Source organism: Denticeps clupeoides, chromosome 17 (genome assembly GCF_900700375.1).
Source record: "Denticeps clupeoides chromosome 17, fDenClu1.1, whole genome shotgun sequence".
In the NCBI taxonomy this organism is placed as follows: domain Eukaryota; kingdom Metazoa; phylum Chordata; class Actinopteri; order Clupeiformes; family Denticipitidae; genus Denticeps; species Denticeps clupeoides.
Window position 1 is genome coordinate 11,978,695 of NC_041723.1, and position 14,236 is coordinate 11,992,930.

General features: G+C 41.4%; 1 protein-coding gene across 1 annotated transcript; it reads left to right on the forward strand.

The window, feature by feature from the left end:
* The first annotated feature begins 1,394 nt into the window (after positions 1–1,394).
* On the forward strand, positions 1,395–13,797 carry ptpn9a (protein tyrosine phosphatase non-receptor type 9a). The gene is made up of 13 exons (XM_028958875.1): positions 1,395–1,937; positions 5,270–5,413; positions 5,873–5,962; positions 7,812–7,936; positions 8,063–8,168; positions 8,274–8,384; positions 9,068–9,384; positions 9,543–9,630; positions 9,908–9,977; positions 10,140–10,218; positions 10,393–10,543; positions 10,822–11,029; positions 12,090–13,797. Exons 1-13 carry the CDS (start codon positions 1,806–1,808, stop codon positions 12,278–12,280), a joined length of 1,812 nt encoding a protein of 603 aa, XP_028814708.1. The 5' UTR covers positions 1,395–1,805; the 3' UTR covers positions 12,281–13,797.
* Positions 13,798–14,236: the final 439 nt, after the last annotated feature.

Below are 14,236 nucleotides of genomic sequence, written 5' to 3' on the forward strand. Positions count from 1 at the left end.
CTCTGGTTCCTCTGTCCCTTTATTATTACTTTTTTCAGATTAAAGTTATTTCTGTGACCATTGTGAGTTTTTCTTTCATTGACTGAAAGGTACCAACCACTTTGTCCAAGTCTGAATTTTGCATTTAGAGCTGTTGGAAAAAAAATGTACGGTACAGTTTTTCACCTGTCATCATGTCATTGAAGATGATTTACATCAACATGCAAACCTTCAACCTTCATTTAATTTAATAATACACAGCTATTCCAAATTCTCAGAACTTTGGCAACTTAATCTTAAATATCAGTTGTGTACATGTTTTTGCATACCTTAGTTTTTGTATTTTCCAACAATATTCTCCTAAAATAAATTGTAATAACTTGTATTATTATGTATATGACATACAGAATCTTGAATTGTAACCACATTGAGATTTTCTTATTTTTACTACATTTTCTGATTTCAAACAAAAAGGAAAAGTTAGGGTCAAAACAAGCCACGTCATGCCATTATAAGTTACATTAATAGTGGATGGTGGACTAAATTACAAAATTAAATCAAATGACATTTTACTATATAATTTATTAAATAGTAAACTTACATTTAATATAGAAAATGTCTACATTTTGAATGTTAAATTTGATTTATGTGACCCCACCTACATATGTATTATGGCGCCTATGCAGACCTCTATTCTACTTCTCTGAGGTTGGATGCATTGTCTCAGCATGAAAAGAATTTGAAGCTCTGGATTTTTCCAGGATGAGGTGAGACAGCGCTCTGTAATTCACTGATCTGAAGCGCACTGACCCCCTGGGGCTCCTTTTCACCGGTTACTTAGAAGGTGACCTGGACAAGTGATGCCGGTCATGATGTTCTGGATGCTGTGATGGACCATCCAGTATTTGGTACATGTGTGATTTGGCCTGAATGGCCATGACCTTGTCCTCAAGCAGAAAGAAGAGTTTAAATCATCTGTAATAAAACTGATTGTAACAGATGGAAATATAAAGTTTATTACATTCATAAGTTATTCATATGTAAGAACTAAACTGTATGTCAATGCAGTCTGCTAAATTCTGGTATTGTGTAATATTAATATCTGCATTCATATCGAGTCTTTTTATATTAGTTTCCCCCACGGGAAGACAGATCGTAGCCCTGAAACGTTGTATAAAACAATGTTTTAATATTAGGGGAACATTTTTCTAACTGAAGCATATCAACACATACTCTAGGCTGCCATAATCTGACTTAATAATAATAAATATAACAAGAATATATTATTATTGCGAGCTTGTTTGTGCGTGCATGATATTCAATGTGAGCATTTGGATGAAAGGCGTTTTTGTTTTTTTTGCCTTGATGGAATTTAATTCCTCTGAGGTTGCGCAACCCTCCCCCCCTCCATCCGTGCTCCGTTTTATGAATGGAGAGGAGGAGGTGGAGGAGGAGGAAGAGGCGCGCTGTCTCCGGTCGTGTTTAATTGTAACCAGCAGAGGGGACGGTCACCTCGTGAGGGAGGGTGGCTGCGGGGACGGACGGACGGACGGACGGACGGGCCGCGGGCATTCCTCAACTTTCCGCCAGTCGACGCGACCGGTCCCCGTTTGACGTCTTCCGAGTCCCGCTCCTCCGCGTGAGTTATGAGGCCGAAGCTCGAGGGCGGGACGGGATCCGACTCCTCCGGCCTGGGCGAGCAAGCCAGGTTACTGTCGGCAGCCTAGCGCGGCGGCCCCGGTCAGTGCGGGCTGACATGCCCTGCGAAGCGGCAGCTGGGATTCCGACCTCCGGCCGTTCTTTTTCTTTTTAAGCGCGCAGAATATATGTACGTTCTTTTTCTTCTGTTTCTGTACATATATAATCCGCCCACGTTGTCCGGGGGAACGCCGGAGAGGAGCGAACATCGTAACGGGGAGCGAAGAATGGCAGCGCCGCTGACGGCAGAAGAGGAGCAGGTAGGCTAATGCGACTAGCCGGCTAGCGCGGCGACAGGAATCGTGTCTCATGGCGCGACGTTGTTCATCTTCTCCTCTTTTCGCGACACGTGATACGGAAACGATGCGCGCAAAAGTCGCAAATTCGTCCTTTTCCCGAAAACGCTTTGGTTTAATCGGCGATGATGATGATGATGACGATGTGCAGCACGGTGGTCGCGCTCCGCGGGGACGCGTCGTGGTGAGACGCGGGTCCCGTTTAGCTGCTTGTCCGGGAACGTTCGCGTTGCTTTAAAGAGCAATGATGGATCCACCCGACGCCGCGGCCTACCGACGTGCCACAAGCCGCCGGACGCCGGTCTACCAGCGCGGCCAGTAAGCGGTTAAAAGTCAAGCTGAAATCATGTCGGAATCATTGTAGTAATGGTCGTATTCCGTGTGTGTGTGTGTGTGTGTGTTTCTGAAAGTCTCCTGTTGTTCGAGGACTCGCACATTAACTCTTCAGGCGCCTTTTTTTTTTTTTTTTCAGTATTCGAGCAGAACTGACCTAATGCTTGTCTGCTTTTGTCAGAATACGCGGCTTTGGCTCAGTTATGATTTGGAGAGTGATGAAGCACCATAATTAGTGTGGGTGTGGGTGTTTTCATGCACACTTAAAATGAGAATAAAGTAACCTTATCCGTAAAAACATGGAAGGGGGCATCTTATCGGCCGCCGGTTGCTTTTCTGCTTGGACCTCCCTAGTCCCCCTTTTCTCCGGACACCTCACTTCCTGTCGGGTCCAGCCGAGGTGGAAGCGGCTCCCCTGGTAATTCGATCCCCGGCGCTGTGGCCCGCTCTCAGCTGAACGATGGAGCTCCTGTCTCAGGCAGCTGCTAAAAGCATTTCCGTAGTTCTGGAGATAGAAGGCTGGAGGTAGGTGGGGGACGTGGGGGGAGGAGGATGGCTTCTTCTCCCAGGAAGAAACAGAGAGCGAGAGCGGGATGAGGCCATTGACGCAACGCACTTCCTCTTTGGCTCTGGCGCTCACCAGAATGGGTTGGTGCGATGGTGGCGTGTGTGATGGGTCGTGGTTCCTTTCCAATTCATTCTGGGGCTCAGCACATAATTGCTATTTATCAAATGAATTAGTCATTTTTTTTATTATTATTGTTTTATATATATATATATATATATATATATATATATATATATAATGATATTGTGTAAGAATACATCTCATTTCACATCTTGATGATGTTACGGAACTTTGAGTTCAGCGTAATGCCCATCTTAGTGCAGCATACTCCCGTTAGTTGTATTAGAGACAATATCCCGATAAGGAATACTTTCAGGTCAAGTGGGATTTAATTCCTTTGCATTACTAGAGCTTGATGTCCTTTTAAGGAAAGGCAGCAAACTTCGGGCCAACTGTATGGGAAGGTTGTGACCTGTCGCCCACAGGGAGAATTGCCTTGTTTTTTTTCCTGCGTCACGGCTCAGAATTAAGACCGAGGAACTCGATAGACTCAGTCTTTTATGAAACTGCTCTGCAACACCTACAACACAAACTTTAAGCACTTTTGTTCCAGCCAATAAATAGCTATTTTAGTTATTCCTTTGGGAATTAGGGTGTGTGAGTGTACTTGCAGCACACGCAGTTTAAAGGACTAAATGAAGACGCATTAAAAAGCTGCAATATCCAAGGAATCCAAATGTCTGTTCCTCTCCATGAGTTCACATGCAGATCCGGGCTTTGCAGAACAGAATCACAGGCTGATTCGTTTCTCTTCTGGTTCTGTGCATCTCTTTCCGTGGCTTTTTTGTATTCTGACACTTCCTCTTGACTTCTTGAGAAACTGAAGTCTGGAAAGCTTTCATTGAGCCAGTGGTCAGTCTTCGTAGCGCGAGAGAGACCCTGCTTTATGCTCACTGGTGGGTGTAAGGAGCCTATAGTCAGTACAGTAGCGAAACCCTTCAGTGTAGTATTTTAATATGTAGCCGAAGTGATAAAATAAGGTATTGTTTTAGCGAACTATGAATTAAAATTCATGCATGAGTTTTGGGTAACTATTAAAGGTGTTCGAACCACTTAGCCATGTAAATGTTCCATATGTTAAATAAAGAAATGCATTTGTGCTTATCGTGTTTCAGAGTAGTTCATTTTATAAGGAGTAGGATGTTTTATATGGTCAGATGTTAGGATATATTATGTTCAGGACTTCCTTTTTCATAATTATGAACTAGTCAGTTCTGTTTGAAGCCCCAATTGTGTCTAGAGGTTTATTTTATTTCAATTGCCTAGACCAACTGTGTTTTAACTGGCCCAAGAAATCATATTGGTTGCAGACATCAGCATAAAAAAATGCATGACTAAACATTTGTATTAAATAACTATTTTTGTCTCGAGTGTTTTTCAACTCGCTGAAACCAAAAAGCAGCAGCTCTTCCTCTTGCACTCGGACCACATTGAATATAGTATCATTTGAAGGAACAGGAAAGCGTAATGAATGCTCAGTCTCCAAAAATAAGTGCCGGTCCATATTCGTAGTAACGTATCTGCTGCACAAATGGCTGTTTTATTTTGCATGTTTAAAACGCTCCCCATTTCAGCTCAAGTTGGGCCCTTCGTAAGAAATGCGGGATGGCCATTTCTCTATGAGCAGCATCTGCTGATCTGTATTCAGACTCTCTTCAGTCCCCGCATTCCACCCTCGAGAACGTTTTGATATTCTCTGCTGACATTAAACCAAAAGCCACGCTGACATCATGGCCAACATCCTGTTTCGTGTCACCTTTGATCACTGGTGCTAGCACGCACCAGATGGAAGCCCTGCTCTTGGTGTCTTTGCTGAAAATAAATCCAAATGGTCTCTAGTTTGTTTTCTTGTTTTGCATATTTCCCACAAACCTTACTGTTATGGAGCACAGACGCTTGCGATAACCCGAGGAACCTTGCATCCACCTCGGCGCAGAAAAGGAAGGGCGCTGTGCTCATGCATCGCCTACTTTAAAATCCGCGCACATGCCAGAGTCTACAGGAAACCCGAGACAAAAGGCTCCTTTTTATCTAAACTGTTTATCTTACTGGTGGTGTGCCCTCAGATAAACAGCCTTTATTTCTATCTGTGCTTGACCGTCAGCAGCAACGTGCTGGGGGTTAAATGCAGGCTGGCTATTTGATGTTGCACTTCTGGAGGTTTAGCCCTTTGAAACACAACACCCGCCATTCAGGCGCTGCATTGCACTTATGAAGGAGAGGATATTGGGACTGTCCAGGATATTACATCTCCTCAAGCAGCCGGGTTCTTCTGTTTAGCGGAGATCTGATCATGTTTTGATGATTGTTTGTCTTTTTTTTTTTCACCCACTAGGCGACAAAACAGTTTCTGGAGGAGATCAATAAGTGGACCACTCAACATGGTGTTTCACCTCTGTCCTGGGAGGTCGCAGTCAAGTTCCTCATGGCTCGGAAATTTGACGTTCTTCGGGCCATCGAGCTCTTTCATAGCTACAGGGTAACACAGAGACACGTCACTGCCTGAAAGCTACAGAAACCAATGCAGTGCATGCAAATAGTCTGGACGTTGTCAATTATAATCGTTTGGTGTAAATTTAACTGTAAAATGTTTTCCAATATAATTTACTACTATTGTTTGGGACAGATTTTTGTACTTTGGATAAATGCCCATTTTTAAGGTCATGTTTAGCACAGGGCAGCATTTTGTCATGTAAGACATTGTTGCACTTTTATTAAGACATTATGTAGCAACAAATATGTTATTAATCAGAATCGCCTTTTACCCCCATTTTTAGAATGGACTGAGTGTCATTTTTAGACTAGCACTAAAATATTAGATTTACAAAGCCATCTTCCTCTTTGTGGCTTTTTAATAAATGTGTGTCCATGACTGAGAGGGTGGAGGATATTTTATTATATGAGAATGAAAGCCCTGACCGTGTCCTGCCTTTTCCAGGAAACGCGTCTGAAGGAGGGCATTGTGAAGCTCCAGCCAATGGAGGAGCCCCTGCGCTCGGAGCTGCTTAGCGGGAAGTTTACAGTACTGGTAAGTTCACGTGCAGCCGTGGCTGTGATGTTGTGCAGTAATGGAGATTTCAGGGTGGATTATGAATAATGACACTGAAAGGGGGATAAATACTTTGAGTACCCTGCAATAACTGAATGATAAAACACACAATCTTCTCTTGATTACTATTCAAGTTCAGAATTGTATGATGAGAAGGAATACTAATAAAAGCTGTTTTAGAGGCTTCCATCAGTCTAGTCAGTGGAGAAATGGAAGACATTAATCACTATTGCTCCTCTCCCTGACTGAGGCCTCCTATGGAGATCAGTACAAGGGCATGCTGTAGAATCCTCAAACAAGTAACAAAGGGCCTTAGGTTGGCAGGATCTGCAGTCATTGCCTGCATCAGGCTGCTGTCGGGGGGAGAGAAGCACATTGAACCAAATAGTTTTTCTTCTGAAATGTACCAATGATTCAGAACCAAGAAGAAATTGGTGTCTTGACCTTAGTTCCATTAAAATGCCATTAAAAACAAGTCTTCCCAAAAAATACAGCAACATTTCTGTATGAATATGTGGGCCAAAATACCAATAAACCATAGTTCTGATCAAACAAATGAACCATGCTCATTTTAAACTAATATAAATATAAATGTTTTGTATCAAAATGTATTTAAACGTATTAATCGCCATGATCCTCATTAATTGTTCTTAATGTCGCTTTCTTTTTTATTTTCTCAGCCTAAAATCCGAGAAAATCATATTAGAAACAGACATGTGGGTTAATTTGTCTGAAATGCAGACGTTCCTTCATACGTGTCCCTCTACACCCTCTGATGATAAAGCTCTCACTTATGGGACAGTAATAAAGGCTGTCATCATGTCACAGAGGAAGTGCTTTCACCATTGCATGAGATTTATGTGCTGCTGAGTGGCTGCTTTTCTGTGGATGCATCTCTAGCCTCTGGGCCCATTGTGGCTAGCTGGAGATTGGGCGTTGGCTTGTTAGTAATAACTGGGTTTTGAGACGGTCACGGTTAAAAAGCACACTTTGAGCGTGCGTGTGACTAACTTGGGCACGCCGTGGCTCTTTTGATGAACCCCATCACTGTCATAAGGTGTAAGAAGCACCATCAATTCTGAGTTGCACTGACTCAGCAGAATCAGAGCCAAGTAACACCAATCCCTACGTCCGCATCGATTTTCTTCTTTTTTACTTTTCCCCCTCTCCATTCCTCTCTTCTCAGATCACAGTACACTTCCATCATTCCACCGGAGACTTTCACATCCTGTCAGGGCTATTTTTGGACTTGTAGAAAGACTCGCAGGAGATGTCTAAACAACCTTAAAACCTCAAATCGGGGGAATTTATGAGAATATCTTGATGTTTATTTAAATCCTGTTGGTTGAAATAGGAAAATTGTGGCTATAAAAATATTTAAAACATTTAATCATTTTTTTTTTGTAAATAAAAGATTGCACTGCATCACTAAAGCCTCCCTTCTGTTCCTGTCTTCTTGGCTCATATCTGCTGTGCCTCCCAGTGGACATTTTAGAGAACATCAGTTTAGAGTAACAGTGAGGAATAGCCTGTTATAAACTTCATACAGCCAATCACAGCTTTTCTGTTAATAGAAATCCCACTTTTTTCCCTTTTATCATTCATATCATCAGAGTTTAAAGCTGAATGGGCTGCTTGAGAGATTTTTGAAATGCTTAAAGATGTTAACGTATTTTGGAGCACCTGTTGCCAGTTTTTTTGTCACAGAAAATCATCTCTAGTTCTGGAAAATCATCTCTAGGAAAGAGTAAATCGTTTTACTTACTATCATAGTCCCTGTGTCAGCTAGATGTGGTAAACTCCGATGGTATGTCCTTGCCTGTTACAGAGTACACGGGACCCTTCAGGGGCATCTATAGCCCTTTACACGGCTAAGCTGCATCACCCCAACAAAACAGGCAACCACGTCGTCCTCCAGGCCCTCTTCTACCTCCTTGATCGGGCGGTTGAAAGGTGGGTCTGGAGTAAAATCAGCTCTGTTCCTGTCTGTTTACAGGAAGTGCTTTTAAACGCCGCTGTGTTTTTCTGTGGGATTTCGGAATGCAGAAATCCATGACTTTTCTGGGAACTTTATTTCAGCTTTGAGACTCAGAGGAATGGCCTGGTGTTTATTTATGACATGGGTGGCTCGAACTACAACAACTTTGAGCTGGACCTCAGTAAGAAAATTCTCAACTTGCTGAAGGTGAGTTAGAGGACGGCACACTGATTTATTTATGTGCTTTGACACAACATTACAGAAATGGATGACTAGAACAGATCATTGCCTACTTAATTTATTTGTGTTCAGGGGGCCTTTCCTGCCAGACTGAAGAAAGTTTTCATTGTCGGCGCTCCGGTCTGGTTCCGTGTTCCATACAACCTTCTGAGTCTGCTGCTGAAGGAAAAGTTACGAGAAAGGGTGAGTGAGACATTCAGTAGGAATGGTCATGGGAACTATTTTTTTGCACGTCCAACAGAATTTACTACAGGTTCTTTTCACACTCATCTTCACAACTGCAATGGCCAGTGATTTTTACAGTCAACCATCTTCTAGTATCCTGTGGTCTGGCAGGTTAGTAGAAGACATTGGCTAGACCCATATTGAAAAATGTGCATTTCCAGTTTTGTCCAGCTATTTTTTTTTCTGCTAGGTTTTGCACTGGAAAGCAGCGAGCGATCGATTTTATGAAATTTATTCTGCTTGCCTAGGAATTAAGAAACAATGTTTGCCGGTTTCCTCTCACTGTCCAAAGGCATGCACACAAGGGGAATTGTCCGTGGGTGTGTGCGTGAATGTTGCATGTCCTGCAGTGGGCTGTGCCCAGTGTCCCGGGATAGGTGCTAGCTGGCCACGATCCTGTTTTGGAATGAGGTGGTAGAAAGTTAGTGAGAAAATACATACGTATTGCAGTAGCTAGGGTGGATTTTTTTTTTTTTTTTTTTTTTTTAATGCTGCTTTAAAATCTGGATTTTTTTTTTTCTGTTTCACAGAGTATCTACACTTGTGATTTTCTGTTTACATACAAATCTTGCTTTATAAAGCTGTTCAGGGGTGATGTGATTGTGGATTTTGCGCATGGCTAACCACATGGTTTTCTGTAGGTGCAGATGGTGAAAATGACTGACCTCCGACAGCACCTTCCTCGTGACTGTCTGCCGGAGCACCTGGGAGGGGTGTTGCCGCTAGATGCCCATAGCTGGAACCAGCAGCTGTTGGCTGGCCAGAATGGCAGGGTGGATCCTGTAGATGAGCTCGTTGGCATCCCACTAGTAGGCACCTCTGTTCACATGCCCGGCCCTGAGGCGATGAAGCTGGAGGAGCTGATTTCCCACTTGAGTAGAGCCCAGCGCAGCGGTATCTATGCAGAATATGATGAGATTCGCAAAGAGCCTCCTGCTGGCACTTTCCACTGGGCACTGTGAGTCCCCCATCCCCCCAAAATTACATTATTCCCTGTGGTACATTTTGTAGGTTCAGAACATTTATTGGGGTATTTGTCTTGATGCTGGGGATTTCTGTCGTATTGTGCTCATGTTGTACATGGGGGGGTTGTGGATATTTTTATTACTTCTTCAGCACCGCATATAACCAGGAGAGGAATCGATATGGGGATGTACTCTGCTTGGACCAAACCCGTGTGTGCCTGAAAAGCAGAAAAAATGAGGTATATACACATCTGTAACAGACATCCTTTACTACTACTGGGTGGTAGTAGCCTAGTGGGTAACACACTCGCCTATGAACCAGAAGACCCGGGTTCGAATCCCACTAACTACCATTGTGTCCCTGAGCAAGACACTTAACCCTAAGTTGCTCCAGGGGGACTGTCCCTGTAACTACTGATTGTAAGTCGCTCTGGATAAGGGCGTCTGATAAATGCTGTAAATGTAAATGTCATATAGATTATGATATTTTCTGTCAATGTGTTCGTGTACACCCAGAGATCGGACTACATTAATGCCAGCTTTATGGATGGGTACAAGCAGAAGAATGCGTACATTGGGACCCAAGGTACAGTAAAATATACTCACTTATACAGAATGTATGAGGGAAGAAAATATAAATATAATGGAGATATGCTGGTACCATTTCTTTTCTTTTTCCCCTCTCAAACATTCTATATAAGTAAGTTTTATGGGTGTTAATTTTTCCACCTTTTCTGGCTTTTGACAGGACCCCTAGAGAGGACCTATGGTGATTTTTGGAGGATGGTCTGGGAGCAGAATGTGCTAATCATCGTCATGACTACAAGGTATTATTAGATTTAATCCTTGAGCAGATTGATCTGTTTTAATTAAGGGAGCTAAAATGCTTCTCAAATGCTACTAACTAAGTCCTGATAATGTACTAGGAAGCCTAATGATGTTCCAGAGAACCATGAGTGTGTCGTTGGAGCTTTTTTCCTGTACTCTTTGTCTGTGTTTAGAACGGATGAGGGTGGCAGGAGAAAATGTGGTCAGTATTGGCCCCTGCAAGAAGGTGGGCAGGAGGTGTATGGCCACATTGCTGTGGTTAACCAAAGGGTGGACAATCACTCCCACTACAATCAGACCACCTTGGAACTGCACAATACCGAGGTAAGACAAACTAACATGATGCAGCACAGTGCTTGTTTTTGCCATTTTAGCTTAATAAAGCTTTGATACCAATTTTGAGACATTTTGAAACTAGTCATAAACTTATTGAGAAGTGTGAGTGACTTTTCTTAATTATTTTTACACTTGTATAAAATGTATATAAAATATAATTTTAAAATCTTCAGGATATTGTGTGCATGATTGGAATTGGAATAGAGCTGAGAGTGAATAACCAGAATGTTTTGCCCATTAAATGAACTTCTGATTCTTCTGCACAGACCTGTGAACAGAGACAAGTGACCCATTTCCAGTACATAAGTTGGCCGGACTATGGCGTGCCCACCTCTGCTGTAACACTCATTGACTTTCTGGGTGCAGTCAAGAGGCAGCAGAAGAGGGCAGTACAGGCCATGGGAACACAGTGGAGAGGGCATCCCTTAGGGCCCCCAATGGTGGTACACTGCAGCGCAGGAATTGGCAGAACAGGTAAGATACGATGTGTAATCTCCCTTATGCAAAATGTGTTAAAATTTGTAGAAAGTAAACCTGATTGCTAAATAAATGAGGTTCACCATTGCTATAAGGGCAAAATGTAGCAACATCTAATGTGCAAGCAGGGTCCAGAATGTCTCTGCACTGATTTAACTTGTGGGCTTTATTTTAGAAACGAACTAGAAGAATTTCTTATTTTTTGTTTGTCTTCAGTATTTACTACAGTAAACACTACAGTTCTACACCATGGTGCAGCATGTGACGTTTTACATACAGTGGGGGGAAAAGTATTTGGCAGCCACTGATTGTTTTTCCCCTTAAAGAGTTGAGGGAGGGCTGTAATTTCCATCATAGGTACACTTCAACTGTGAGAGACAATGTAACCTCGAACCGGCAACCGCTAGGCCACCACTGCCCATTATACAAATAATTTTTTTTATAAATCATACAATGTGATTTCCTGGATTTTTTTTTTTTTTTTTTTTACGTTCTTTCTCTCACATTTGAAGTGTGCCTATGATGAAAATTACAGACCTCTCTCATCTTTTTAAGTGGGATGATTTGCACAATCAGTGGAAATCTGTAAGTTCATAAAACTGCTATAAAGAAGCTCAAGAAATGATTTGTCATTAATTAAGTGGTTTGATTTTCAGTATAAAATGTGAAAGGTCACAATACAAAAAAAGCCCCGATGGTCTGACAGCATTTTGGGTCACATGGAGTTGAGCTTGTGGTGTTTGCACAGTGTATGAATTTATGTTAAAGTAATCAATATTAAATATAATTAATCTTCTCACAACATTATCTGAAATGTTCATATTAAGTAATTAGTAATTACCTTGTTTTAATTGCATTGTATCCATGGGGGGGATACACACACATATTTACAAGTAACGGATGCTAAATGGTATTTACTTATTATTTATATATATATAAAATATAATATATATTTTTTTTAATTAACCAACAGAGTTTAAATAGATGTGATTTTATAAATGAGTATAAATCAGTGTTTAATATGTGTGTATGTATGCATTCCTCTTCTCGTCTTCAGGTACATTCTGTGCGCTGGATATCTGCCTGTCCCAGCTGCAGGATCTGGGCACTATGAATATATGCCAGACAGTCCGGAGGATGAGGACGCAAAGAGCCTTCAGCATCCAGACCCCTGAACAGTACTACTTTTGCCACACTGCCATTCTGGAACATGCCCAGAGACAGGGCTTGCTCACAGCCAATCAGTGATTTTGTTTTGCCTTGAAGACTCCACCCCATTAGGGAAAAAAAAAAAAAGAAAGTCCAATCAGGGCCATAGGAGGCCTTTTTAGAATTGCTCTTACTGTCCTTCCTATCAAAATGACTTGACTGAATAACAGTTGACAGAATAGTATATAGTGCCTGTGTGCAATACTCATAGCTTACATTTTTGCCAAATGCTGTCCGTCTGTGCTGGAATGTGAAGACGTCTCGTTGTTGGGTTGTCTCTTCAGATTATGTAAAATGCAACAAGTTGTACCTCTTTGTGAGGTGTAATGAAATCTGGTAAAGACTGATGTTTATTTTAGTTCATTAAACATAAGAGATGAAGGATATATCCATAGATGCTGCTCACAAGTGAATACCATTTAGCATCCGTTACTTGTAAAGCTACTTGTATATTTTTCTTATCCTAATGCTTCTAGCCTGAGAAATACTCAAATGTTATCAATTCTTTTTTTCAGTTGTCCTCCTGAGATCATCTCCTTCCTCCTGTTTACACCATGTACTACTAGATATATATATATATATATATATTCATACTGATTGCCTTCACATTTCTGTTAAACACAATTTTAACCTTTGCTTAAACACCTCTGAAAGGAATTAACCGTTGTGCTTGCTTCACGGAGCCCCACTTGCGTCGTGCTGTTCTAACATTCCGTGAGTTGCCATTACTGCTGTGTTCATTGTAGAAGATGTGTATTCAAGCTTCAGCCTTTTGTCAGGAATGCACCTCCAAAAACAGTGGTCACCAACCCTGGTCCTGGATGGTTTACCCTCAGTCAGCACACCTGATTCAACCTGTCCACTTGCTTCCACCAGGTTCTTGAGCAGAATCAGGAGTGGTGGAACATGGAAACGTTGTCCAAAAAGTTGTTGTGGGCTGTGCTTGTCTTTGGTAGAGGATTGAAGTGAAATCTTAACCCAATCTTAAAAACTACTGTACAGTATTCTGACCAAGACAAATCAAATGGGTGTAAAATGAGTGTTCATTTATTTTAATTAGAAACACAACAAGAAACGGGAAGAAACCATGTCTGTGTGTGTAGTGACAACGCGTCGGATGAGCAAAATGTTCTCTGCTACTGAATTCATATTGAATTTGCTCGTAGCGAAGCATATGTAGTCCTCCTCGCTCATGCACTCAGAATGATCTCAGAACTGATCATTCAAGGATGGACACCGAATGTGACCAATTTTATTTTTCTATTGTATTACACAAATTGTTTTCATACATGCTACTTGTTTTTAAGTATTTACCTAAATTATACTCTATTTTCTCAGTCATAATCTTGCTTCTTATTGGTACTATATTATTTACAATAGAAACTGACTTGTGAGAAAGATGAAATGTCAAGCTGTAGAACAGTCATATAATCTAAGCATACTATGTAAAGGATGACCAAAAAAAAAAAAAGATTAAAATAATTAAACAGATCTTGCATTTCCTCGTTTTTGGTTATTATTGTAATTATTACACTGTGATCATTGGAAACAATACAGCTACCATTATGTAAGTTAAAATTGTAAAACTGCTCCATCAGTAGTTATTAAAAATATATATTTGAAAAAAAAATTGCTGGGTAATTATTTCAGCGACGGTGCACAACATCAACAACATTTAAGTCATTTTGGCTTAAAGAAAAATATTAACTGAGCCACAAACTGCATTGCTGTTCCTGATAATAGAGTAAGTGATTAGAAATGAATAATTGTGTCATTACATTCCGTACATTTCTAAATCATATACAGGCCGGTCCCACTTACTACCATTGTGTCCCTGAGCAAGACACTTAAACCTAAGTTGTTCCAGGGGGGACTGTCCCTGTAACTACTGATTGTAAGTCGCTCTGGATAAGCGCGTCTGATAAGTGCTGTAAATGTAAATGATTAGTGGAGGAGATTTATTTATGTATTCACCCATTCAATTATTCGAACAAT